The sequence below is a fragment of the Artemia franciscana genome, chromosome 2 (assembly GCF_032884065.1).
Source record: "Artemia franciscana chromosome 2, ASM3288406v1, whole genome shotgun sequence".
Lineage (NCBI taxonomy): Eukaryota > Metazoa > Arthropoda > Branchiopoda > Anostraca > Artemiidae > Artemia > Artemia franciscana.
The window spans coordinates 62,665,656-62,692,786 of record NC_088864.1 but is presented as its reverse complement, the minus strand read 5'-3'; the positions used below and the strand labels follow the sequence as shown (position 1 = coordinate 62,692,786).

At 32.5% G+C, this 27,131-nt stretch overlaps 1 protein-coding gene across 3 annotated transcripts in view; it reads right to left on the bottom strand.

Annotated features, from left to right (window-relative positions):
* LOC136043908 (glutamyl-tRNA(Gln) amidotransferase subunit B, mitochondrial-like) overlaps positions 1 to 27,131 on the bottom strand; it is a 114,609-nt gene that overhangs the window by 25,042 nt on the left and 62,436 nt on the right. For all 3 annotated transcript variants that reach the window (XM_065728949.1, XM_065728947.1, XM_065728948.1), the window contains exons 7-8: positions 13,368 to 13,550; positions 5,316 to 5,449 (exon numbers count right to left, since the gene is read on the bottom strand). In XM_065728949.1, the coding sequence (XP_065585021.1) occupies positions 5,316 to 5,449; positions 13,368 to 13,550 (317 nt within the window). The remainder of the gene's footprint in view (positions 1 to 5,315; positions 5,450 to 13,367; positions 13,551 to 27,131) is intronic.

Sequence of the window (27,131 nt, the reverse complement as noted above, 5' to 3'; positions counted from 1 at the left end):
GATATGTTGCATGAATTTATATGTGAAACTAGCTGTTGGTGGGGCGTTTCGCACCCCCCAAGCCCCCCCGCGCGCGTAAGTCGTTACGCGCCATATTAGTTACGTGCCATAGTAGTTATGTCCCTGTGTCCCACCTGTGAATAGAGATAGATATAAATATATGTTTTTAACTACGTAAAACATGCGAATATACAACATTCTTCGCTGTCCCATTGTCCGTGCATATAAATAGATTGTCAGATTTACTGACTCTTGAACATGCAACATATAATTGTCCATGGGAAAAACAATCCGTATTCAGATCTATACCTCATTATTCTAATGATGTGTCCCTGTGTCCCGGTCGTCATTTATATTCCCTGTGTCCCGGTCGTCATTTGTGTCCCGGTGTCCCAGTTTGTAATTTCTCTTTGAGTGTCCCGGTCGTCATTTATATTCCCTGTGTCCCGGTGTCCCGGTCGTCACTTGTGTCCCGGTGTCCCGGTCTGTAATTTCTATTCGAACAATCCCTGTGTCCCGGTCGTCATTTATATATCCCGCCTGTGCCCCCGGCGTCCCCGTTGTAGTTGTGTCCCTGTGTCCCTGTGTCCCGGTCGTCATTTATATTCCCTGTGTCCCGGTCGTGATTTGTGTCCGGGTGTCCCAGTCTGTAATTTCTCTTTGAGGTTCCCGGTCGTCACTTATATTCCCTCTGTCTCGGTCGTCATTTGTGTCCCGGTCTGTAATTTCTCTTTGAGTGTTTTTTCTTTTTAGTTTTTTTTTTAGTTTTTTACCTTATTTCTTTTTTCAGTTTTCTTTTTCTTCTTTATTTTTCAGCGTCGCTATGAAGTACATATGGTCGAACCTTTGTTTTTTAACTATAATCTGGTAGGCATTGATGACCTTATCCAAGTCAAAATCCCAAACCCAATCATCATTGCTATCATTTTCAGTTTTGATATATTTTGACTCTCGCTGTCCAGGTGGATTTTCATCTAACTGCGCGGTTTTGCGTTCTTTAGCCGCAAGCCTGTTTTCTTGCTGTTCTTGTGATTCCCCGGCACGCTTTCTTTTCTTACTTTCTCTATCAGCTGCAAGCCTGTTTTCTTGCTGTTCTTGTGATTCCTCGGAACGCTTTCTTTTCTTACTTTCTCTATCAGCAGCAAGTTTTTTGGCATAAACTCTTTGAGCAGCTTCCTCGGCTGTTGCCATTGTAGGTTCTTCAGTCATTTTACAATTAAACATTTTTCCGTGAACAAATGTCTTAAATATCTTTAATGACGTCACCGTCATAGCAAAAATGACGACAACTAACTTCATGACGTCAGCCAACACAGAAACATGACGTCACCTGATCCACAGACAGACACACAGACAGACAACTTATTTTTATATACATAGATATTAGATAGAACTGGACTAGTACCCTAACAAAGTCATCTTACAAAAGCTCAAGCAGTAAAATTCAACCTTCCCAAAACTTGATCTGGGAAAAACCTGAACCAGTAAAATCCAATCCACGCTAAATTGAACATTCGTGTTGAATTTCACATTTGAGTCTTAGAAATAACCGAGTCCAACTCAAAACGACCAGGAACTAAGATGAGTGGGGCTGACACTCTTCATACCTTCTGAAAAGCAGAACATAATTTATAATTCACTGAAAACAACCCTTATTTCGAGCTGAGTGTTCCTATTTCTCATAATATCGAAAAAAAAACAGCGTCAGAACAAATTGCCTAAACAAAAAATTACTAAATTTGAAAATAAATTATTAGATTACTGAAGAAAATCAGTAAAATCCAGTGCTTTTTTAACAGCTGGTAGGAACCCTGAGCTTGGGGCATCACATTGTGTTGCCAAGCTAATTGCAAAAGTGCGTGAAAATATGGCTTAAAGTTGATATGTAGCAATACCTATCAGTAAAATGTAGTAAAACCTATGACGTAAAGTCTATTTCTCATAATATAAAAAAAAGGAGTCAGAACTCAGATTACTAAAAAAAGAGCAAATTAAAGTGAATTGACAGTTAGGTACAAATACACGGTATCAAAGATGCTAAGAGATTGGGCCTATCTAAGTCTGTGAAAATCGAGTTTTTGGATTCTTTTGCGCAATCTACGTTTTTCAAGCATGGCCTCAGAGTGGGCTATGAAATTTTTCCTGTTTACGAGTTTAAGGACCTACCCAAATGCTGTTTTAAATGCCGATCACTAGACCATCTACAGTACTCCTGTCCCAGCGTTCTCCCGAAATGTACTCGTTGCGGAGGGCCACACATATCAACAAAAGATGAGCCATGCATTGCTGATCCAAATTGCGCAAATTGCGGCCAAAAACATCCTTCTTATAGCTTTTCCTGCCCCGTTATTAAGAATCGAATAAAGTGCAAATCCACCTTTCAACCATGAGTGCATCAATCTAAGTTATTTCGTTCAATATAAATGGCATCAAAGATAAGGATTTTGTTATTGATGAGTTGTACGGTTCCTACGATTTGGTATGTCTTCAGGAGCATCTTCTCACTGCTTCAAGTTTGAATTTTTTGCGTCGAAGTCAGCATCATACTGCGTTCCAGAGTCCAGCAAAAGCTACTGGCGGTCGCCCTTCCGGTGGACTAGCCTGTGTCTTTAAACGGGACATTCATCTACCCTCCCCAGTACTCTTCTACTCCGACGAATTTTTTTTGGCTGTGCATGTCGGCAGTATTGTATTTATAAACTCTTATCTCCCATATGAAGGATATTCGATCAGATCCTTAACTAAATTCAGAAAGGCGTGTGGTCTGCTTAACAATCTTGTGAATCAGGTACTGTTAGACTCTCTACAGTATATAATAAATGGGGACCTAAACATTGATATTAATCGATCTTCTGTGAGAGGTGAATTGCTTTTTGAGTGTCTTCCTTCATACCGTGTTGTGCCCAAATCCCACAATATTTCATATGTTCATCTTTCTGAAAGCACAAGTGATATTGACCATATTATTTGCTCGCCTGGTATTATCTCTTCTTCTGCTTCTGTTCATGTTAACGAGCAAGATACTGACCACATGCCAATTTCAGCGACATTTACAATGGATATTGATCTATCAGAAACCAATTGCTTACGAGAAAAATCTAAGTGGTTTGAAAAAAGTAATTGGAGGAAAACCAATATACCGCACTACATCTCTACCTTGACAACCCTTCTTTCTACCATACGTGTTCCATATCATCTTCTTCAGCGCCAGGTACCTACAAATGGTAAAGCCGATATTGACTGTTATTATAACCAACTTGTGATGTGTATGAAAAGGGCAGAACAAGCTGCCGTACCTCGGCAATGTATTCGTAAAAGAACACAGAAACCCATCTGGTCAATGGACCCTTGTTTAAAGTCGATAAAAAATAAAGCGAAACTATGGCTCCAGATATGGAATGAATGTGGTCAGCCAAGTTCTGGGTGTGTCGCTGATATCAAACGTAAAACTAAAACCAATAAACGTTATCTGAGGTCGACACGTTACCGCGGTACGGATTTCCCTGTAAGTAGGGAGGATTGGCGAAAAGTGATCAATTTTGACAGGGTAAATGATGAAACTATGACAAGTAATTGCCTTCCACCTTCAGCTTGGTATAAACATTATTCTTCGATTTTTTCAGTGATTAATTATTCAGTGCATTCTATATATACTCGCCTTCTTAACCCCCTCTTTAGTACAACGTTTTCGCAACGCCATATAATGCCCATATCTTTTTCTTCCGTAGTTAATGCTGTTAAAAGTTTAAAATCTGATTCAACAGATAAGGATGGTATTTCTAAGATGCATATGCCGATTGAATGCACCCCCCTTATATCTCACTTTCAGCTTCTTTTTCAAATGTGTCTATGTGCTTCATACATACCTGAGAGTTTTCTGTGTGGCACTGTTTCGTCAATTTTAAAAAGGGGAAAATACCGATTGATTGTTCTTGCTATCGACCTATTACTGTATCTTGTAATATTAGTAAGGTTTTTGAGTATATCCTTCTACCACTTTTGACTAAAAATATTATTGAGGATGAGAACCAATTTGGTTTTCGGATTGGGGTGGGTTGTCAGCATGCGCATAGGATTCTGTCTTCTCTATTGGCTGATAGTTCTTCCAAGGGAAATAGTCTTTATATTTGTGCTTTGGATCTTTCGAAAGCGTTTGATAGTGTGGTCCATAGTCAGCTCATTTTTTCCTTGTATAATTCTGGGGTCAATCTCTCTGTTATAATGCTCCTTGGGTTTTGGTATTCAAATTCGTTTCTTCAATTAGGATCTGCACCAGACACTATTATAAGAATGCGAAGAGGAGTTAGGCAGGGTGGTGTTCTGTCCCCTACGCTTTTTAAGATTTGTATTTCTAGTGTGCCGGCTAAGATTTCAGGTACATACCTTTCTGGTCTTGCGGATGTTTCTTATCTTGCGTATGCTGACGACTTGCTTCTGATTGGCCGTTCCAAAAAGGGTCTTTCCAAAATGGTCTCTATAGTTTCTGATGCTTTCTCTGATATTGGCCTTTCAATTAATATAGATAAATGTGAGTTTCTTCCCTATAACTGTGCTACTGCTACTCCCCTTCACTGTACTAACTTCACTATCCCTCTTGTTGATTGTATTCGTTGGCTTGGTATCTCTATAACTAACAATCTTTCGAGCTTACGTCAGCGTACTGTTTGTGATATAAGTAAAAAGATTCAGATTGGTTATGCAGAAATTGTTGCAAATAGAGGGAAGTATAATAGACGTGAACTGGCTAAACTTTATTCTACTTTCTGTGATAATTCTGTCCTTTACGCTTCAGGTCTTTTCCCCCTTCTTAATAATGGTAATTTAAAAAGAATACGGATAAATTATTTCAAATTTTGCAAATTTCTTCTGTATCTTCCACCTTGGACAAAAAACCGGACTCTTGTTAAAAAATTCTCAGTTCCTGATATAACTTTAAAGTTGGAGATTCTTCACAGACAACTCTCCAGTACAGCTTCTGCGCACCTATCCCCTCACCACCGTCTTATCCCGTTTTTTTCGTTGACTTTGTGTGTGTATTTGTTTTTCTCTTTGCGTTTTTCGAATTTCATTTTTTGTGTGTACCTAATGTTCATTTTTTTTCTTTTTTTTCCATATTTCGTTATTTTGTGTGTTTATTTAACTTTTTGTATTAACGTAAAAAATTTCTATTGTCATTACTTTTCATTTTTTGTATGTTTCGCTTTTTTTGTGTGTATTTAATTGTTTGTACTCCGCATTTTAATACTTTTATAGTGTTGTTGTGGGTAAGAAATAAATTATTATTATTATTATTAGGTTCAAATTTGATTACATACCTTGGATCAAACTCCAATCCTCTTTCAAAAAGTTTTGCAGATAGATCTGTAACAATTGCGTGATATACTTTCTTCCCCGGGATAGAGCGATTGCTGATAGTTCTAGCAAAATAGTCGAAAAGGCTCTCATTTCGCTGCAATACATGAACACAAAATTTAAAATAGACAAGAACTGAAACATATACAAGAATAAAATCAAAACAAAATTTCGATTTTATTTTTTTGTATTAAATTAAATAAAATAAGAAAATTAAAATTGATTTGATAAAATTAGATATAATCAATTTGAAAATTTAATTGAAAGGATAGTCTATCCTTTGGTCTATTTTCTTTTTTTTCTTATTTTTTTTTTTTTCATATATATCTTAAGTGGAAGATACAATATCCAGCAAAATTTGCCAAAAGGACAGATACAAAATTTTGGTGTCCTTTTTAAAGCTTATTTCCAAGGAAAATTCGATTTATTTTGGTACAAAAATGTCTGTATTTATTGTCTCTACTACAGTCTCCAAGCAAAATTAAACAATAACCGTCTCCGCTTTAAGAGTGGAGACTTGCATTAGTGTCGAAGAGAAGAATCCCAAAGGCCGTATTTAGCATCCTTTGTCCGAGAAGGCGAGGGTTCAAATCCTAGAGTACCCATTTATTTGGTTTGGGACGGGGGTCAGTGGCGTGACTCTGTAAGCCAGAGTCAATCCAGCCTTAAATGGGTACCTGGAGTTATGGGTAAATGGGTACCTGTCAAATGCAATATTCTTCTTCTTTTGTTCTACTTCTCTACAGCTTCTTTATTAAAAATTCTATATTTCTGGAGACGTTAGCACTTATGAATTCCGCTTTTGTTTTACATTCGGCCAGTTATACACGCGTGAATAGCTGTACATGCAGTTATACACATACATACACGCGTGAATTTAAAGGACGGTGAACATTTACACAAATCCAAACAAAAAACAGTTTCACTCAACAAATTTAATTTACTGGCTTTTTCCTTCCCCTCTAAAACATCCTAACGTTAATAATCAGGTTTCTCGGATCAGGCCCAAAAATGCCTGGGAGCAACGGTATATATATATATATATATATATATATATATATATATATATATATATATATATATATATATATATATATATATATTTATTTATAACCCACTTACATAAAAATATAAATAGTGGAGTAAACACAAGCGAAAATCAACAATAACATTACACACACACAAAAAAAAATAAAAAATTAAACAACAATAAATCACCAAAAATAATTAAACGACAATAACGTTAAATAAATAACTTTAATAAAAAAAAAACGAATTAAACCATGATGAGGCGACAGTCACTGTTTCCAAAATCTTTTTGTGTAAACCAGACAGCTTTTCAGTAATATTCGGGAGGTGAAACTTATTTATTAATTCTCAGTTCCTAAACCAAATAGGAAGATAAAGAAGATATTTACAAAAAACGGAAATAGGCCACCCGAATATCACTAAAATAGAATACAGATCTGAAAAAGTAGAATACAGCTTTCCAAGGGCAATGCGATTATATCTGCCTCGATTAGCTACAATTTTAGAGTAACCAACCTGGATCTTCATTTAAGCATCCCGGACAGCGCCCCCTAATTTTGCCCGTTAATTTTGCAAAACGGAACTAACATACATTTATAATCTTTATGATTTAACAAATTTGATGCTCTATCTTAGCTCAGACACTTCAAAATCGAATCCTTCATAATAAATAACTGATTCAAGTTAAATACGTTACCTGAGTAGCCAGCTCTCAGTTTGATTATCTTGCTTAAAAGGTCTGAGTTTCTATAAGGTCATTAATTAAGTAAGCTGTACAGGGAAATACTGTGGATGGTTGTACTGAAACGTTCAATCATAACAAGCGAAGCTAATAACCACCTCTCCCCCTTAAAGTTCAAGTTCCATTTATTTCAATACATAAGCAATAACAAAGACAATATTCCAAAGGGCTCAATGGCCGTTATTTGGGAAACAACTTACATTAAATAATTGATAAAACTAGGTGTGTACATGCTAAACTACGCCATCTATAAGGAACAGGAAATCAACACCTGACAGCTCCCACGAATACGACGATGTTCCTATCAACCAACAATGTTTTAATGTCACTCCTTACTTTCAGTTAAAAAAACTTGTTTTTTTTATTTAATTTCTGAACGTTTTTGAATCAATGCATGTTTCGATTTTGGCTCTCCGCAGAGGAATAATTAAAACAAAATTTGCATTTTTTTTTTTTTTGGCTAAATGGCTTACTCATAATTTTGATCGAATGATTTTGAGAAAAAACAGCAGGGTAGGAAGCCTAGTTGTCCTCCGATTTTTTGGTTAATTAAAAAGGCAACTAGAACTTTCAATTTTTTTACGAATCTTTTTATTAGTAAAAGATATACGTAACTTATAAATTAGCTTACGTAAACAACTTTGCTCTTTACACTAAAGCTTAAATTTTGCCCAATTCATTAAGAATGACCCCTGAATCACAAAAGCCGTAGAATAAATAGTTCAAATTACTAAAAATACTTTAGCGTAAAGAGCGAGGTATTAGGAGGAGGTGAGCCCTTCATATGGGTAATAATTTCTGTTCGTTTTAAGTTTTAATGCTGCTCCTTACTTCCAGCTGAAAAAAAAACTTTCCATATTTAACTTTTCATTGTTTTTTTTTTAAATAATGCTAGTAAATCCTGCGCTCTCTTCATGGAAATTTTCTTCCCCCATGACGAATTCCTCGATGGAAAGTTCCCCCAGCATATCCCCCTCTTCTTAACCCCTCCCCCAACCAAAAAATCCCCCTGAAAACGCCTGTACACTTCCCAATAACCATTACTATATGTAAGCACTGGTCAAAGTTTGTGATTTCTAGCCCCTCCCACGGGGACTGTGGGGGAGTAAGTCGTCCCCAAAGACGTAGTTATAAGGTTTTACAACTACACTGAATAAAATGGCTATCTCAGAATTTTGATCCGTTCACTTTGGGAAAATAATTAGCGTGGAAGGGGGCCTAGGTGCCGTCCAATTTTTTGGTCACTTGAAAAGGAAACTGGAACTTTTCATTTCCGTTAGATTGAGCCCTCTTGCATCATTCTTGGACAACAGGGTCGATACGATCACCCCTGAGAAAAAAAAAACGAACAAAAAACAAACAAATAAAACGCATCCGTGATCTGCCTGCTGGCAAAAATAAAAAATTCCATATTTTTGTAGATAGGAACTTGAAACTTCTACAAGAGGGTTCTCTGATACGCTGAATATGATGGTGTGATTTTCGTTAATATTCTATGACTTTTATGGAGGAGGGTGTCCCCCTATTTTCTAAAATAAGGTAAATTTTCTCAGGCTCATAACTTTTGATGGGTAAGACTAAACTTGATGAAACTTATCAAACAGTTCGTGGTAACGAACTGTAGTAAGGAGCGCCCCGGCTCAATAGCAACCAAAACACTAAAAAATGGGCTTTTGATATCAATAGCTACATCAAAAGAATCGCATTTTAATGCTGATTTTAAATATATAAGTTTAATCAAGTTTAATCTTACACATCAAAATTTATGAGCCTGAGAAAATTTGCTTTATTTTAAAAATAGGAGAAAACAACCCCTAAAAGTCATAGAATCTTAAATCACACCATCACACCATCAGATTCAGCGTACCAGAGAACCCTATTGTAGAAGTTTCAAGCTCCTATCTACAAAAATGTGGAATTTCGAGTTTTTTGCCAGAAGACAAATCACGGGTGTGTGTTTATTTTTTTAGTATTATTATTTTTTTTCCAGGGGTCATCATATCGACCAAGTGGTCCTAGAATGTCGCAAGAGGGCTCATTCTAACTGATATGAAAAGTTCTAGTGCCCTTTTTAAGTGATCAAAAAAATTTGAGGGCACCTAGGCCCCCTCCCACGCTCATTTTTTTCCAAAGTCAACGGATCAAAATTTTGAGATATCCATTTTGTTCCGCATAGTCAAAAACCATAATAACTATGTCTTTGCGAATGACTTACTCCCCCACAGTCCCTGGGGGAGGGGCTGCAAGTTACAAACTTCGGCCAGTGTTTACATATAATAATGGTTATTGGGAAGTGTACAGCGTTTTCAGGGGAATTTTTTTTTGGTTTTGGGGGTGGGGTTGAAGGGAAGGAGCTATGTGGGAGGATCTTTCCTTGGAGAAATATGTCATAGGGGAACAGAAATTCAATGAAAAGGGCGCAGGATTTTCTAAAATTACTATAAAAAAAATGAAAAAATAAACATGGAAAAGTTTTTTCAATTGAAAGTAAGGAGTAGCATTGAAACTTAAAACGAACAGAGATTATTACGCATATGAGGGATTCTAAAAATACTTTAGCATAAAGAGCGAGGTATTTAGGAGGAGATAAATACCTCGCTCTTTATGCTATAGTATTTTTAGTAATTTCAACTATTTATTCTAAGGCCATTCGGATTCAGTTGTCATTCTTAAAGAATTGGGACAAAACTTAAGATTTAGTGTACAGAGCGAGGTATTCCTGAGGGGACAAACCCCCTCATATCTATATATATAAAAATAAGTTGTCTGTCTGTGGATGTGTGGATGGATGTGTGGATGGATGTGTCAGGTGACGTCACCTGAAAAAACTGGATTAGGTGACGTCAAAACTGAAAAAACTAAAAAAAGGCAAAAACTACAAAAAAAACTAAAAACTAATAAAAAAAATAAAAAAGCTAAAAAACTAAAAAAACTATAAAGGTAAAAACCAATAAAAAACTAAAAAAAAAACTGAAAAAACTAAAAAAAGGCAAAAACTACAAAAAAAAAATAAAAACTAATAAAAAAAGTAAAAAAGCTAAAAAACTAAAAAAACTAAAAAAACTAAAAAAAGGTAAAAAACTAAAAAAAATAAAAAATAAAAAAAAACTAAAAAAAAGGAAAAAACTGAAAAATAAGCTAAAATAAAGGTAAAAACCAATAAAAAACTAAAAAAAAAAAGGAAAAAACTAATAAATGACGACACTCAAAGAGAAAGCGACCAGGACAAAAAACTAAAAAAAAAGGCAAAAACTACAAAAAAACTAAAAACTAATAAAAAAAATAAAAAAGCTAAAAAACTAAAAAAACTAAAAAAAGGTAAAAAGAAAAAGAAAAAAAAACTAAAAACTAATAAAAAAACTAAAAAATCTAAAAATCTAAATAAGCTAAAAAAGAAAAAAAAAGGAAAAAAATAAAGGAGAAAAACAAAACTAAAAAACGAATGTATATACAGACCGGGACACCGGGATACAAATGACGACCGGGACACAGGGAATATAAATGACGACCGGGACACAGGGACACAACTACAACGGGGACACCGGGGGAAACAGGGGGATGTAAATGACGACCGGGACACCGGGACAGGGAATGGTCGATTAGCAATCACCATCAACAAAGCTCAAGGGCAATCATTAGAATCATGAGGTATAGATCTGAATACAGATTGTTTTCCCATGGACCATTATATGTTGCATGTTCAAGAGTCGGTAAACCTGACAATCTATTTATATGCAAAGACAATAGGACAGCAAAGAATGTTGTATATTCGCAAGTTTTACGTAGTTAAACCATATATATACCATATATAAAACCATATATGCAACATAAAACCATATATATATATATATATATATATATATATATATATATATATCTATCTATATTCACAGGTGGGACATAGGGACACAACTACAATGGCGCGTAACTATTATGGCGCGTAACGACTTACGCGCGCGGGGGGGCTTGGGGGGGGCGCGAAGCGCCCCCACCAACTAGGTGTTGGGGTGGCGCGAAGCGCCACCCCAACAGCTAGTACATAATAAAAATTTAAGAATATAAAAGTTTGTTACGTAAGCTAATTCTTAAGGTACGTATATTTTTTACTAATAAAAACATTCGTTAAAAATTAAAATTTATAGTTGCCTTTTTATGCAACCGAAAAATTGCAGGGCAAGTAGGCTTTCCCCACCCATTATTTCTCAAAATCGTCTGATCAAAACTAAGAGAAAGCCATTTAGCCAAAAAAGGAATTAATATGCAAGTTTCATTTTAATAATTTATGAGTGGAGAGCCAAAATCAAACATGCATTAATTCAAAAACGTTCAGAAATTACATAAAAAGAACTAGTTTCTTTAACTGAAAGTAAGGAGCGACATTAAAACTTAAAACGAACAGAAATTACTCCGTATATGAAATGGGTTGTCCCCTCCGCAATTCCTCGCTCTTTACGCTAAAGTTTGACTCTTTGCCACAATTCTGCTTTTTAAAACAATTAAAAGCTTTAGCGTAAAGAGCGAGGGATTGCGGAGGGGACAACCCATTTCATATAAAATCAGCTTCTTTTGATGTACCTATTGGTATCAAAATTCCATTTTTTAGAGTTTTGGTTACTATTGAGCCGGGTCGCTCCTTACTGCAGTTCGTTACCATGAACTGTTGGATATAAAAATCCTATAATAACTGAAACTTAATTAACATTTACCCTTAATAAGAAACTTTGCAACTGTTTTTAAAGGAACTAAGTGCTCGTGACTGCCGGATTTCATCAGAAATCAAGTTCCAAGCACGTCCCGCAGTCACGGTGAAACCGAAGTCTGAACGAAACGAGGGAGTTGCCACAATCCTTCCATCATCCCACTTACGAACTGTGTAAGGTTTTACTTCCTTTACAGGTTTGAGTAGTCCAGAAAACCAACATTGGAGCTCTCCGTGAAAATAATGATATGTCAGCGAACCAGCGAATATAGGATACAACATAAATATAATTAATCTAATTTTTTTTAATTTTTTTTAGTTCCGGGGGAAAAGGCTAGGGAGAATTTTTTAAAATTCTGGGGGAAAAGGCAGGGTAGAATTTTTTAAAATTCTGGGGGAAAAGGATGGAGAATGTTTTTATATTCTGGGGGAAAATACTGGGGAAAATTATCTTTAAATTCTGGGGAAAAGTATGGGAAGATTTTTTTTTCTAATTTTGGGAAAAAAGCTGAGAAGAATTTTGTAAAATTCTGGAGTAAAAGCTGGGGAGAATTTTTTTAAATTCCGAGAAAAAAGGCTGGGGATTTTTTTTTAATTCTGGAGAATAGGCTGGGGAGATTTTTTTTATTCTGGGAAAAAAGCTCCGGAGAATTTTGTAAAATTCTGGAGGAAAAGGCTGGGGAGAATTTTTTAAAATTCCAAGAAAAAGGCTGGAGAGAATTTTTTTTAATTCTGGGGAAAAAGCTGAGGAGAATTTTTTTAAATGGGATGGGGGTAGGAACTTTTAAGGGGGGCTCGGTGTTGCAGTGAAATGTTAATAGTAGCAGTGCTGTCTTGCAACCAGACATTTAATGAAATAACAACAACATGATATATAACAATAATATAAATATATTTCAAAAACTCTAAGTTGGGGAGAATTTTTGATAATTCTGGGGGAAAGGGCTGGGAGAATTTTCAAAGTTCTGGGGAAAAGGCTGGGGAATTTTTTTTAAATATATGTAGTATATAATATAAATATAAACAATATGTAATATAAATATAATAAAAAATAAATAAATAGAAAATATAATAAATAATAACATAACATTGAACAATAGACATAATATGAATAATTACAATAATAATATAACAGTAAAATAAGAAAATGACAATAATATAACAACATGACATGTAATGACATAACAATAACTCATAACACTAAGAGAATACAATTTACAATCATGTAGATAGAGTAAGAGTGTAAACGATTCATTCATTCATTTTTTCTTCATTAGAATACTATATAAACATCTTACTTTCGTGGTTGCTCGTCTACGACATATAAGCCAAACAAGAGCAGCACCACAAGGCTTCCTTAGAAGCTATTTTAACCACTGTTAATCTACAAGAAAATGATGATATCCCTATTTCTTTCTTTCTTTTAATAATTTTGCCGAAGCAATTCTGTTTTTTTTTTCTTTTCCTTTGTAGGCCTACTCCATTTTGTCCTATTTTTTAACTGCTTTAATGTATAAATAACAACTGGCAAAAAACAATACTTACGATTAATTGATTGGCTATTTGCAAGTCCACATTATACTGATTCATGATTTCAGACCGTATTTTATCCGGCATTTTGGGAATTTGGCTTCTTAGATGAGCTACGTTGACCCTATCAGAGATCATGTCTGGATCATCATCTAGTCTTAGGGGTGTCAGGTTGGGCTCTGGCATGAAGCGATAATCCTAAATAGCAGAAAAAAGGGACATTTAATAGTAAAGTTCATAGTGTGAAGAATAAAGAGCACAAGGGTTAAATAGAGCTATATCTATATATATATAAAAATAAGTTGTCTGTGTGTGTGTGTCGAGTGACGTCATGTTTGTGTGTCGACTGACGTCATGTTTGTCGACTGACTAAATTACAGACCAGGATATCGGGACACAAATGACGACCGGGACACCGGGACATAGGGAATATAAATGACGACCGGGACACTCAAAGAGAAAGCGACCGGGACACAAGGAATGTTCGATTAGCAATCACCATCAACAAAGCACCGGGACACAAATGACGACCGGGACACAGGGAATATAAATGACGACCAGGACATAATAAAAAAAAACTAAAAAAAAGGTAAAAACTAAAAAAAAACTAAAAAGAAAAAAACTAAAAACTAATAAAAAAACTAAAAAAGCTAAAAAACTAAAAAAAATAAAAAAGAAAAAAAATAAAAATAAAAAAAAACTAAAAAGGTAAAAACTACAAAAAAAAACTAAAAAGAAAAAAGAAAAAAAGAAAAAAAACTAAAAAAAAGTAAAAACCAAAAAAACTAAAGAGAAAAAAGGGGAAAGACACAAAAATTTATTTCATCATATACCAATTCAAAAACGAATGTATATACAGACCGGAACACCGGGACACAAATGACGACCGGGACACAGGGAATATATATGACGACCGGGACACAGGGACACAACTACAACGGGGACACCGCGGGGCACAGGGGGATATATAAATGACGACGGGGACACAGGGAATGTTCGATTAGCAATCACCATCAACAAAGCTCAAGGCAGTCATTAGGATCATGAGGTATAACTAGAAAAAACTAAAAAAAGGTAAAAAACTAAAAACTAAAATAAGACCAATTCAAAAACGAATGTATATACAGACCGGGACACCGGGACACAAGGAATATAAATGACGACCGGTAAACTCAAAGAGAAATTACAGACTGGGACAACAGGACACAAATGACGACCGGGACACAGGGAATATAAATGATGACCGGGACACAGGGACACAACTACACAACGGGGACGCCGGGGGGCACACGGGGATATATAAATGACGACGGCGACATGGTGATTTGTGTCCGGGTGTCCCAGTCTGTAATTTCTCTTTGAGATTCCCGGTCGTCATTTATATTCCCTGTGTCCCGGTCGTCATTTGTGTCCCGGTATGTAATTTCATCAGTTGACAAACATGACGTCAGTCGACAAGCAACTTCATGACGCATACAGCTCAATCCTTATAATGACGTCAGTCGACAAACATGACGTCAGTCGACACACAAACATGACGTCACGGGCGCTTCGCCAACCCCCCAAAGCCCCCTCACGCACGTAAGTCGTTACGCGCCATATTAGTTACGCGCCATTGTAGTGGTGTCCCTGTGTCCCACCTGTGAATATATATATATATATATATATACATATATATATATATATATATATATATATATATATATATATATATATATATATATATCTATATATATCTATCTATATATATAAAAATAAGTTGTCTGTCTGTGGATGGATCAGGTGACGTCACCTGAAAAAACTGGATCAGGTGACGTCAAAACTGAAAAAACTAAAAAAAGGCAAAAACTACAAAAAAAACTAAAAACTAATAAAAAAAATAAAAAAGCTAAAAAACTAAAAAAACTAAAAAAAGGCAAAAACTACAAAAAAACTAAAAACTAATAAAAAAGCTAAAAAACTAAAAAAACTAAAAAAAGGCAAAAACTACAAAAAAAACTAAAAACTAATAAAAAAAATAAAAAAGCTAAAAAACTAAAAAAACTAAAAAAACTAAAAAAAGGTAAAAAACTAAAAAAACTAAAAACTAAAAAAAACTAAAAAAAAAGGAAAAAACTGAAAAATAAGCTAAAATAAAGGTAAAAACCAATAAAAAACTAAAAAAAAACTGAAAAAACTAAAAAAAGGCAAAAACTACAAAAAAAACTGAAAACTAATAAAAAAAGTAAAAAAGCTAAAAAACTAAAAAAACTAAAAAAACTAAAAAAAGGTAAAAAACTAAAAAAAATAAAAAATAAAAAAAACTAAAAAAAAGGAAAAAACTGAAAAATAAGCTAAAATAAAGGTAAAAACCAATAAAAAACTAAAAAGAAAAAAAGGAAAAAACTAAAAAAAATTTTCATCTAAAAAACTAAAAAAAACTAAAAAAGGTAAAAACTAAAAGAACTAAAAAAGAAAAAAATAAATGACGAAACTCAAAGAGAAAGCGACCAGGACAAAAGGAATGTTCGATTAGCAATCAACAAAGCACCGGGACACAAGGAGTATAAATAACGACCAGGACATAAGTAAAAAAAAAAACTATCTATATATATAAAAATAAGTTGTCTGTGGATCTGTGGATCGTGGATCAGGTGACGTCACCTGAAAAAACTGGATCAGGTGATGTCAAAACTGAAAAAACTAAAAAAAGGCAAAAACTACAAAAAAAACTAAAAACTAATAAAAAAAATAAAAAAGCTAAAAAACTAAAAAAACTAAAAAAAGGCAAAAACTACAAAAAAAACTAAAAACTAATAAAAAAATAAAAAAGCTAAAAAACTAAAAAAACTAAAAAAACTAAAAAAAGGTAAAAAACTAAAAAAACTAAAACTAAAAAAAAACTAAAAAAAAAGGAAAAAACTGAAAAATAAGCTAAAATAAAGGTAAAAACCAATAAAAAACTAAAAAAAAACTGAAAAAACTAAAAAAAGGCAAAAACTACAAAAAAACTAAAAAGTAATAAAAAAAAGTAAAAAAGCTAAAAAACTAAAAAAACTAAAAAAACTAAAAAAACTAAAAAAAGGTAAAAAACTAAAAAAAAATAAGAAATAAAAAAAAATAAAAAAAAGGAAAAAACTGAAAAATAAGCTAACATAAAGGTAAAAACCAATAAAAAACTAAAAAGAAAAAAAGGAAAAAACTAAAAAAAATTTTCATCTAAAAAACTAAAAAAAACTAAAAAAGGTAAAAACTAAAAGAACTAAAAAAGAAAAAAATAAATGACGACACTCAAAGAGAAAGCGACCAGGACAAAAGGAATGTTCGATTAGCAATCAACAAAGCACCGGGACACAGAGAGTATAAATGACGACCAGGACATAAGTAAAAAAAAAATTAACAAAACTAAAAAGAAGGTAAAAACTACAAAAAAACTAAAAAGAAAAAAAAACTAAAAACTAATAAAAAAACTAAAAAATCTAAAAATCTAAATAAACTAAAAAAGAAAAAAAAAGGAAAAAAATTAAGGAGAAAAACAAAACTAAAAAACGAATGTATATACAGACCGGTACACCGGGATACAAATGACGACCGGGACACAGGGAATATAAATGACGACCGGGACACAGGGACACAACTACAACGGGGACACCGGGGGACACAGGGGGATATAAATGACGACCGGGACAAAAAAACTAAAAAGAAAAAAAAACTAAAAACTAATAAAAAAACTAAAAAATCTAAAAATCTAAATAAGCTAAAAAAGAAAAAAAAAGGAAAAAAATAAAGGAGAAAAACAAAACTAAAAAACGAATGTATATACAGACCGGGACACCGGGATACAAATGACGACCGGGACACAGGGAATATAAATGACGACCGGGACACAGGGACACAACTACAACGGGGACACCGGGGGAAACAGGGGGATGTAAATGACGACCGGGACACCGGGACAGGGAATGGTCGATTAGCAATCACCATCAACAAAGCTCAAGGGCAATCATTAGAATCATGAGGTATAGATCTGAATACAGATTGTTTTCCCATGGACCATTATATGTTGCATGTTCAAGAGTCGGTAAACCTGACAATCTATTTATATGCAAAGACAATGGGACAGCAAAGAATGTTGTATATTCGCAAGTTTTAGGTAGTTAAAACCATATATATATATATATATATATATATATATATATATATATATATATATATATATATATATATATATATATATATATATATATATATATATATATATATATATACTAGCTGTTGGGGTGGCGCTTCGCGCCACCCCAACACCTAGTTGGTGGGGGCGCTTCGCGCCCCCCCCCCAAGCCCCCCCGCGCGCGTAAGTCGTTACGCGCCATAATAGTTACGCGCCATTGTAGTTGTGTCCCTATGTCCCACCTGTGAATATAGATAGATATATATATATATATATATATATATATATATATACATATATATATATATATATATATATATATATATATATATATATATATATGGTTTTAACTACGTAAAACTTGCGAATATACAACATTCTTTGCTGTCCCATTGTCTTTGCATATAAATAGATTGTCAGGTTTACCGACTCTTGAACATGCAACATATAATGGTCCATGGGAAAACAATCTGTATTCAGATCTATACCTCATGATTCTAATGATTGCCCTTGAGCTTTGTTGATGGTGATTGCTAATCGACCATTCCCTGTCCCGGTGTCCCGGTCGTCATTTACATCCCCCTGTTTCCCCCGGTGTCCCCGTTGTAGTTGTGTCCCTGTGTCCCGGTCGTCATTTATATTCCCTGTGTCCCGGTCGTCATTTATATCCCGGTGTCCCGGTCTGTATATACATTCGTTTTTTAGTTTTGTTTTTCTCCTTTATTTTTTTCCTTTTTTTTTCTTTTTTAGCTTATTTAGATTTTTAGATTTTTTAGTTTTTTTATTAGTTTTTAGTTTTTTTTCTTTTTAGTTTTTTTGTCCCGGTCGTCATTTATATCCCCCTGTTTCCCCCGGTGTCCCCGTTGTAGTTGTGTCCCTGTGTCCCGGTCGTCATTTATATTCCCTGTGTCCCGGTCGTCATTTGTATCCCGGTGTACCGGTCTGTATATACATACGTTTTTTAGTTTTGTTTTTCTCCTTTATTTTTTTCCTTTTTTTTTCTTTTTTAGTTTATTTAGATTTTTAGATTTTTTAGTTTTTTTATTAGTTTTTAGTTTTTTTTCTTTTTAGTTTTTTTGTAGTTTTTACCTTCTTTTTAGTTTTGTTAATTTTTTTTTTTTACTTATTTCCTGGTCGTCATTTATACTCCCTGTGTCCCTGTGCTTTGTTGATTGCTAATCGAACATTCCTTTTGTCCTGGTCGCTTTCTCTTTGAGTGTCGTCATTTATTTTTTTCTTTTTTAGTTCTTTTAGTTTTTACCTTTTTTATTTTTTTTTAGTTTTTTAGATGAAAATTTTTTTTAGTTTTTTCCTTTTTTTCTTTTTAGTTTTTTATTGGTTTTTACCTTTATGTTAGCTTATTTTTCAGTTTTTTGCTTTTTTTTTAGTTTTTTTTTATTTTTTATTTTTTTTAGTTTTTTACCTTTTTTTAGCTTTTTATTTTTTTTAGTTTTTTTACCTTTATTTTAGCTTATTTTTCAGTTTTTTCCTTTTTTTAGTTTTTTTTAGTTTTTAGTTTTTTTAGTTTTTTACCTTTTTTTAGTTTTTTTAGTTTTTTTAGTTTTTTAGCTTTTTTATTTTTTTTATTAGTTTTTAGTTTTTTTTGTAGTTTTGTTTTTCTCCTTTATTTTTTTCCTTTTTTTTTCTTTTTTAGCTTATTTAGATTTTTAGATTTTTTAGTTTTTTTATTAGTTTTTAGTTTTTTTTCTTTTTAGTTTTTTTGTCCCGGTCGTCATTTATATCCCCCTGTTTCCCCCGGTGTCCCCGTTGTAGTTGTGTCCCTGTGTCCCGGTCGTCATTTATATTCCCTGTGTCCCGGTCGTCATTTGTATCCCGGTGTACCGGTCTGTATATACATACGTTTTTTAGTTTTGTTTTTCTCCTTTATTTTTTTCCTTTTTTTTTCTTTTTTAGTTTATTTAGATTTTTAGATTTTTTAGTTTTTTTATTAGTTTTTAGTTTTTTTTCTTTTTAGTTTTTTTGTAGTTTTTACCTTCTTTTTAGTTTTGTTAATTTTTTTTTTTACTTATTTCCTGGTCGTCATTTATACTCCCTGTGTCCCTGTGCTTTGTTGATTGCTAATCAAACATTCCTTTTGTCCTGGTCGCTTTCTCTTTGAGTGTCGTCATTTATTTTTTTCTTTTTTAGTTCTTTTAGTTTTTACCTTTTTTATTTTTTTTTAGTTTTTTAGATGAAAATTTTTTTTAGTTTTTTCCTTTTTTTCTTTTTAGTTTTTTATTGGTTTTTACCTTTATGTTAGCTTATTTTTCAGTTTTTTGCTTTTTTTTTAGTTTTTTTTTATTTTTTATTTTTTTTAGTTTTTTACCTTTTTTTAGCTTTTTTATTTTTTTTAGTTTTTTTACCTTTATTTTAGCTTATTTTTCAGTTTTTTCCTTTTTTTTAGTTTTTTTTAGTTTTTAGTTTTTTTAGTTTTTTACCTTTTTTTAGTTTTTTTAGTTTTTTTAGTTTTTTAGCTTTTTATTTTTTTTATTAGTTTTTAGTTTTTTTTGTAGTTTTGTTTTTCTCCTTTATTTTTTTCCTTTTTTTTTCTTTTTTAGCTTATTTAGATTTTTAGATTTTTTAGTTTTTTTATTAGTTTTTAGTTTTTTTTTTCTTTTTAGTTTTTTTGTCCCGGTCGTCATTTATATCCCCCTGTTTCCCCCGGTGTCCCCGTTGTAGTTGTGTCCCTGTGTCCCGGTCGTCATTTATATTCCCTGTGTCCCGGTCGTCATTTGTATCCCGGTGTACCGGTCTGTATATACATTCGTTTTTTAGTTTTGTTTTTCTCCTTTATTTTTTTCCTTTTTTTTTCTTTTTTAGTTTATTTAGATTTTTAGATTTTTTAGTTTTTTTATTAGTTTTTAGTTTTTTTTCTTTTTAGTTTTTTTGTAGTTTTTACCTTCTTTTTAGTTTTGTTAATTTTTTTTTTTTACTTGTGTCCTGGTCGTCATTTATACTCCCTGTGTCCCGGTGCTTTGTTGATTGCTAATCGAACATTCCTTTTGTCCTGGTCGCTTTCTCTTTGAGTGTCATCATTTATTTTTTTCTTTTTTAGTTCTTTTAGTTTTTACCTTTTTTAGTTTTTTTTAGTTTTTAGTTTTTTTAGTTTTTTACCATTTTTTAGTTTTTTTAGTTTTTTTTAGTTTTTTAGCTTTTTTATTTCTTTTATTAGTTTTTAGTTTTTTTGTAGTTTTTGCCTTTTTTTTAGTTTTTTTAGTTTTTTAGCTTTTTTATTAGTTTTTAGTTTTTTTTGCCTTTTTTTAGTTTTTTTAGTTTTTTAGCTTTTTTATTTTTTTTATTAGTTTTTAGTTTTTTTGTAGTTTTTGCCTTTTTTTAGTTTTTTCAGTTTTGACGTCACCTGATCCAGTTTTTTCAGGTGACGTCACCTGATCCACGATCCACAGATCCACAGACAACTTATTTTTATATATATAGATAGTTTTTTTTTTTTTACTTATGTCCTGGTCGTCATTTATACTCCCTGTGTCCCGGTGCTTTGTTGATTGCTAATCGAACATTCCTTTTGTCCTGGTCGCTTTCTCTTTGAGTGTCGTCATTTATTAGTTTTTTCCTTTTTTTTTTTAGTTTTTTATTGGTTTTTACCTTTATTTTAGCTTATTTTTCAGTTTTTTCCTTTTTTTAGTTTTTTTTTATTTTTTATTTTTTTTAGTTTTTTACCTTTTTTTAGTTTTTTAGTTTTTTTAGTTTTTTAGCTTTTTTACTTTTTTTATTAGTTTTTAGTTTTTTTTTGTAGTTTTTGCCTTTTTTTAGTTTTTTCAGTTTTTTTTTTAGTTTTTTATTGGTTTTTACCTTTATAGTTTTTTTAGTTTTTTAGCTTTTTTATTTTTTTTATTAGTTTTTAGTTTTTTTTGTAGTTTTTGCCTTTTTTTAGTTTTTTCAGTTTTGACGTCACCTAATCCAGTTTTTTCAGGTGACGTCACCTGACACATCCATCCATCCATCCACAGACAGACAACTTATTTTTATATATATAGATATATATATATATATATATATATATATATATATCTATCTATATTCACAGGTGGGACATAGGGACACAACTACAATGGCGCGTAACTATTATGGCGCGTAACGACTTACGCGCGCGGGGGGGCTTGGGGGGGCGCGAAGGGCCCCCACCAACTAGGTGTTGGGGTGGCGCGAAGCGCCACCCCAACAGCTAGTATATCTATATATATAAAAATAAGTTGTCTGTCTGTGGATGTGTGGATGGATCAGGTGACGTCATGGAAAAAACTAAAAAAAGGCAAAAACTACAAAAAAACTAAAAACTAATAAAAAAAATAAAAAGGCTAAAAAACTAAAAAAAACTAAAAAAAACTAAAAAAAGGTAAAAAACTAAAAAAAAATAAAAACTAAAAAAAAACTAAAAAAAGGAAAAAACTGAAAAATAGAAGAGAAAAAGAAAACTAATAAAATTTTAGGCTAAAAAAGGTAAAAAACTAAAAACTAAAAAAAAACTGAAAAAACTAAAAAAAGGCAAAAACTACAAAAAAACTAAAAACTAATAAAAAAAAATAAAAAGGCTAAAAAACTAAAAAAACTAAAAAAAACTAAAAAAAGGTAAAAAACTAAAAAAAACTAAAAACTAAAAAAAAAAACTAAAAAAAAGGAAAAAACTGAAAAATAGAAGAGAAAAAGAAAACTAATAAAATTAAGAATAAAAATAAAAAAAAAATAAAAAAGATAAAAATAAAAAAAAAGGGGACGCCGGGGTGCACAGGGGGATATATAAATGACGATGGCGACTCAGGGAATGGTCGATTAGCAATCACCATCAACAAAGCTCAAGGGCAATCATTAGAATCATGAGGTATAGATCTGAATACGGATTGTTTTCCCATGGACCATTATATGTTGCATGTTCAAGAGTCGGTAAACCTGACAATCTATTTATATGCACAGACAATGGGACAGCAAAGAATGTTGTATATTCGCAAGTTTTACGTAGTTAAAAACATATATATATACTAGCTGTTGGGGTGGCGCTTCGCGCCACCCCAACACCTAGTTGGTGGGGGCGCTTCGCGCCCCCCCCAAGCCCCCCCGCGCGCGTAAGTCGTTACGCGCCATAATAGTTACGCGCCATTGTAGTTGTGTCCCTATGTCCCACCTGTGAATATAGATATATATATATATATATGGTTTTAATTACGTAAAACTTGCGAATATACAACATTCTTTGCTGTCCCATTGTCTTTGCATATAAATAGATTGTCAGGTTATCCCCCTGTTTCCCCCGGTGTCCCCGTTGTAGTTGTGTCCCTGTGTCCCGGTCGTCATTTATATTCCCTGTGTCCCGGGTCCCGGTCATCATTTGTATCCCGGTGTCCCGGTCTGTATATACATTCGTTTTTTAGTTTTGTTTTTCTCCTTTATTTTTTTCCTTTTTTTTTTCTTTTTTAGCTTATTTAGATTTTTAGATTTTTTAGTTTTTTTTATTAGTTTTTAGTTTTTATTTCTTTTTAGTTTTTTTGTCCCGGTCGTCATTTATATCCCCCTGTTTCCCCCGGTGTCCCCGTTGTAGTTGTGTCCCTGTGTCCCGGTCGTTATTTATATTCCCTGTGTCCCGGTCGTCATTTGTATCCCGGTGTACCGGTCTGTATATACATTCGTTTTTTAGTTTTGTTTTTCTCCTTTATTTTTTTCCTTTTTTTTTCTTTTTTAGTTTATTTAGATTTTTAGATTTTTTAGTTTTTTTATTAGTTTTTAGTTTTTTTTCTTTTTAGTTTTTTTGTAGTTTTTACCTTCTTTTTAGTTTTGTTAATTTTTTTTTTTACTTGTGTCCTGGTCGTCATTTATACTCCCTGTGTCCCGGTGCTTTGTTGATTGCTAATCGAACATTCCTTTTGTCCTGGTCGCTTTCTCTTTGAGTGTCGTCATTTATTTTTTTCTTTTTTAGTTCTTTTAGTTTTTACCTTTTTTAGTTTTTTTTTAGTTTTTAGTTTTTTTAGTTTTTTACCTTTTTTTAGTTTTTTTAGTTTTTTAGCTTTTTTATTTTTTTTATTAGTTTTTAGTTTTTTTGTAGTTTTTGCCTTTTTTTTTAGTTTTTTGTCCTGGTCGCTTTCTCTTTGAGTGTCGTCATTTATTAGTTTTTTCCTTTTTTTTTTAGTTTTTTATTGGTTTTTACCTTTATTTTAGCTTATTTTTCAGTTTTTTCCTTTTTTTTAGTTTTTTTTTATTTTTTATTTTTTTTAGTTTTTTACCTTTTTTTAGTTTTTTTAGTTTTTTTAGTTTTTTAGCTTTTTTACTTTTTTTATTAGTTTTTAGTTTTTTTTTGTAGTTTTTGCCTTTTTTTAGTTTTTTCAGTTTTTTTTTTAGTTTTTTATTGGTTTTTACCTTTATAGTTTTTTTAGTTTTTTAGCTTTTTTATTTTTTTTATTAGTTTTTAGTTTTTTTTGTAGTTTTTGCCTTTTTTTAGTTTTTTCAGTTTTGACGTCACCTAATCCAGTTTTTTCAGGTGACGTCACCTGACACATCCATCCACACATCCATCCATCCATCCATCCACAGACAACTTATTTTTATATATATAGATATATATATATATATATATATATATATATATATATATATATATATATATATATATATATATATATATATATATATATATATATATCTATATATATAAAAATAAGTTGTCTGTGTGTGGATCTGTGGATGGATCAGGTGACGTCATGTTTGTTCGCATATGACGTCTGAATTATTTCACACTAATACAAAAGAAGAAAAAAACTAAAAAAGGTAAAAACTACAAAAAAAACTAAAAAGAAAAAAAAACTAAAAAAGCTAAAAAACTAAAAAAAAACTAAAAAAAGGTAAAAATCTAATAACTAAAAAAAACTGAAAAAAATAAAAAAAGGCAAAAACTACAAAAAAAATAAAAACTAATAAAAAAACTAAAAAAGCTAAAAAACTAAAAAAACTAAAAAAAACTAAAAAAAAGGTAAAAAACTAAAAAAACTAAAAACTAAAAAAGAAAAAAACTAAAAAAAAGGAAAAAACTGAAAAATAAAAGAGAAAAAGGACGTCTGAATTATTTCACACTAATACAAAAGAAGAAAAAAACTAAAAAAGGTAAAAACTACAAAAAAAACTAAAAAGAAAAAAAAACTAAAAAAGCTAAAAAACTAAAAAAAAACTAAAAAAAGGTAAAAATCTAATAACTAAAAAAAACTGAAAAAAATAAAAAAAGGCAAAAACTACAAAAAAAATAAAAACTAATAAAAAAACTAAAAAAGCTAAAAAACTAAAAAAACTAAAAAAAACTAAAAAAAAGGTAAAAAACTAAAAAAAACTAAAAACTAAAAAAGAAAAAAACTAAAAAAAAGGAAAAAACTGAAAAATAAAAGAGAAAAAGAAAACTAAAAAAATATGAATAAATATATATAAAAATAAGTTGTTTGTGGGTTATGTCTGTCTGTCTGTCTGTTGAGTGACGTCGTGTTTGTCCGCATATGACGTCTGAATTAAAAACTAAAAAAGCTAAAAAACTAAAAAAACTAAAAAAACTAAAAAAAAGGTAAAAAACAAAAAAAAAACTAAAAACTAAAAAAGAAAAAACTAAAAAAAAGGAAAAAACTGAAAAATAAGAGAAAAAGAAAACTAAAAAAATATTAATAAATATAAAAAATAACACCGGGATACAAATGACGACCGGGACACAGGGAATATAAATGACGACCGGGACACAGGGACACAACTACAATGGGGACGCCGGGGGGCACAGGGGGATATAAATGACGACCGGGACACCGGGACACAAGGAATATAAATGACGCCCGGGACACTCAAAGAGAAATCACAGACTGGAACACCGGGACACAAATGACGACCGGGACACAGGGAATATAAATGACGACCGGGACACAGGGACATAACTACAAAGGGGACGCCGGGGTGCACAGGGGGATATATAAATGACGATGGCGACTCAGGGAATGGTCGATTAGCAATCACCATCAACAAAGCTCAAGGGCAATCATTAGAATCATGAGGTAAATCTGAATACGGATTGTTTTCCCATGGACCATTATATGTTGCATGTTCAAGAGTCGGTAAACCTGACAATCTATTTATATGCACAGACAATGGGACAGCAAAGAATGTTGTATATTCGCAAGTTTTACGTAGTTAAAAACATATATATATATATATATATATATATATATATATATATATATATATATATATATATATATATATATATATATATATATATATATATATATATATATATATATATATATATCTATATTCACAGGTGGGACATAGGGACACAACTACAATGGCGCGTAACTAATATGGCGCGTAACGACTTACGCGCGCGGGGGGGCTTGGGGGGGCGCGAAGCGCCCCCACCAACTAGGTGTTGGGGTGGCGCGAAGCGCCACCCCAACAGCTAGTATATATATATATATATATATATATATATATATATATATATATATATATATATATATATATATATATATATATATATATATATATATATATATATATATTTAACTACGTAAAACATGCGAATTCTTCGCTGTCCCATTGGCTGTGCATATAAATAGATTGTCAGGTTTACTGACTCTTGAACATGCAACATATAACTGTCCATGGAAAAAACAATCCGTATTCAGATCTATACCTCATTATTCTAATGATGTGTCCCTGTCGTCATTTATATTCCCTGTGTCCCGGTCGTCATTTGTGTCCCGGTGTCCCAGTTTGTAATTTCTCTTTGAGTGTCCCGGTCGTCATTTATATTCCCTGTGTCTCCGTGTCCCGGTCGTCATTTGTGTCCCGGTGTCCCGGTCTGTAATTTCTATTCGAACAATCCCTGTGTCCCGGTCATCATTTATATATCCCGCCTGTGCCCCCGGCGTCCCCGATGTAGTTGTGTCCCTGTGTCCCGGTCGTCATTTATATTCCCTGTGTCCCGGTCGTGATTTGTGTCCGGGTGTCCCAGTCTGTAATTTTTCTTTTTTAGGTTCCCGGTCGTCATTTATATTCCCTCTGTCTCAGTCGTCATTTGTGTCCCGGTCTGTAAATTCTCTTTGAGTTTTTTTTCTTTTTAGTTTTTTTTTAGTTTTTTACCTTTTTTCTTTTTTCTTCTTTTTCTTCTTTATTTTTCAGCGTCGCTATGAAGTACATATCGCCGAACCTTTGTTTTTTTAACTAAAATCTGGTAGGCATTGATGACCTTATCCAAGTCAAAATCCCAAACCCAATCATCAACGCTATCATTTTCAGTTTTGATATGGTTTGACTTTCGCTGTCCAGGTGGATTTTCATCTAACTGCGCGGTTTTGCGTTCTTTAGCCGCAAGACTGTTTTCTTGCTGTTCTTGTGATTCCTCTGCACGCTTTCTTTTCTTACTTTCTCTATCAGCCGCAAGCCTGTTTTCTTGCTGTTCTTGTGATTCCTCGGCACGCTTTCTTTTCTTACTTTCTCTATCAGCAGCAAGTTTTTTGGCATAGACTCTTTGAGCAGCTTCCTCGGCTGTTACCATTGCATGTTCTTCAGTCATTTTACAATTAAACATTTTTCCGTGAACGAATGTCTTAAATACCTTTAATGACGTCATCGTCATAACAAACATGACGACAACT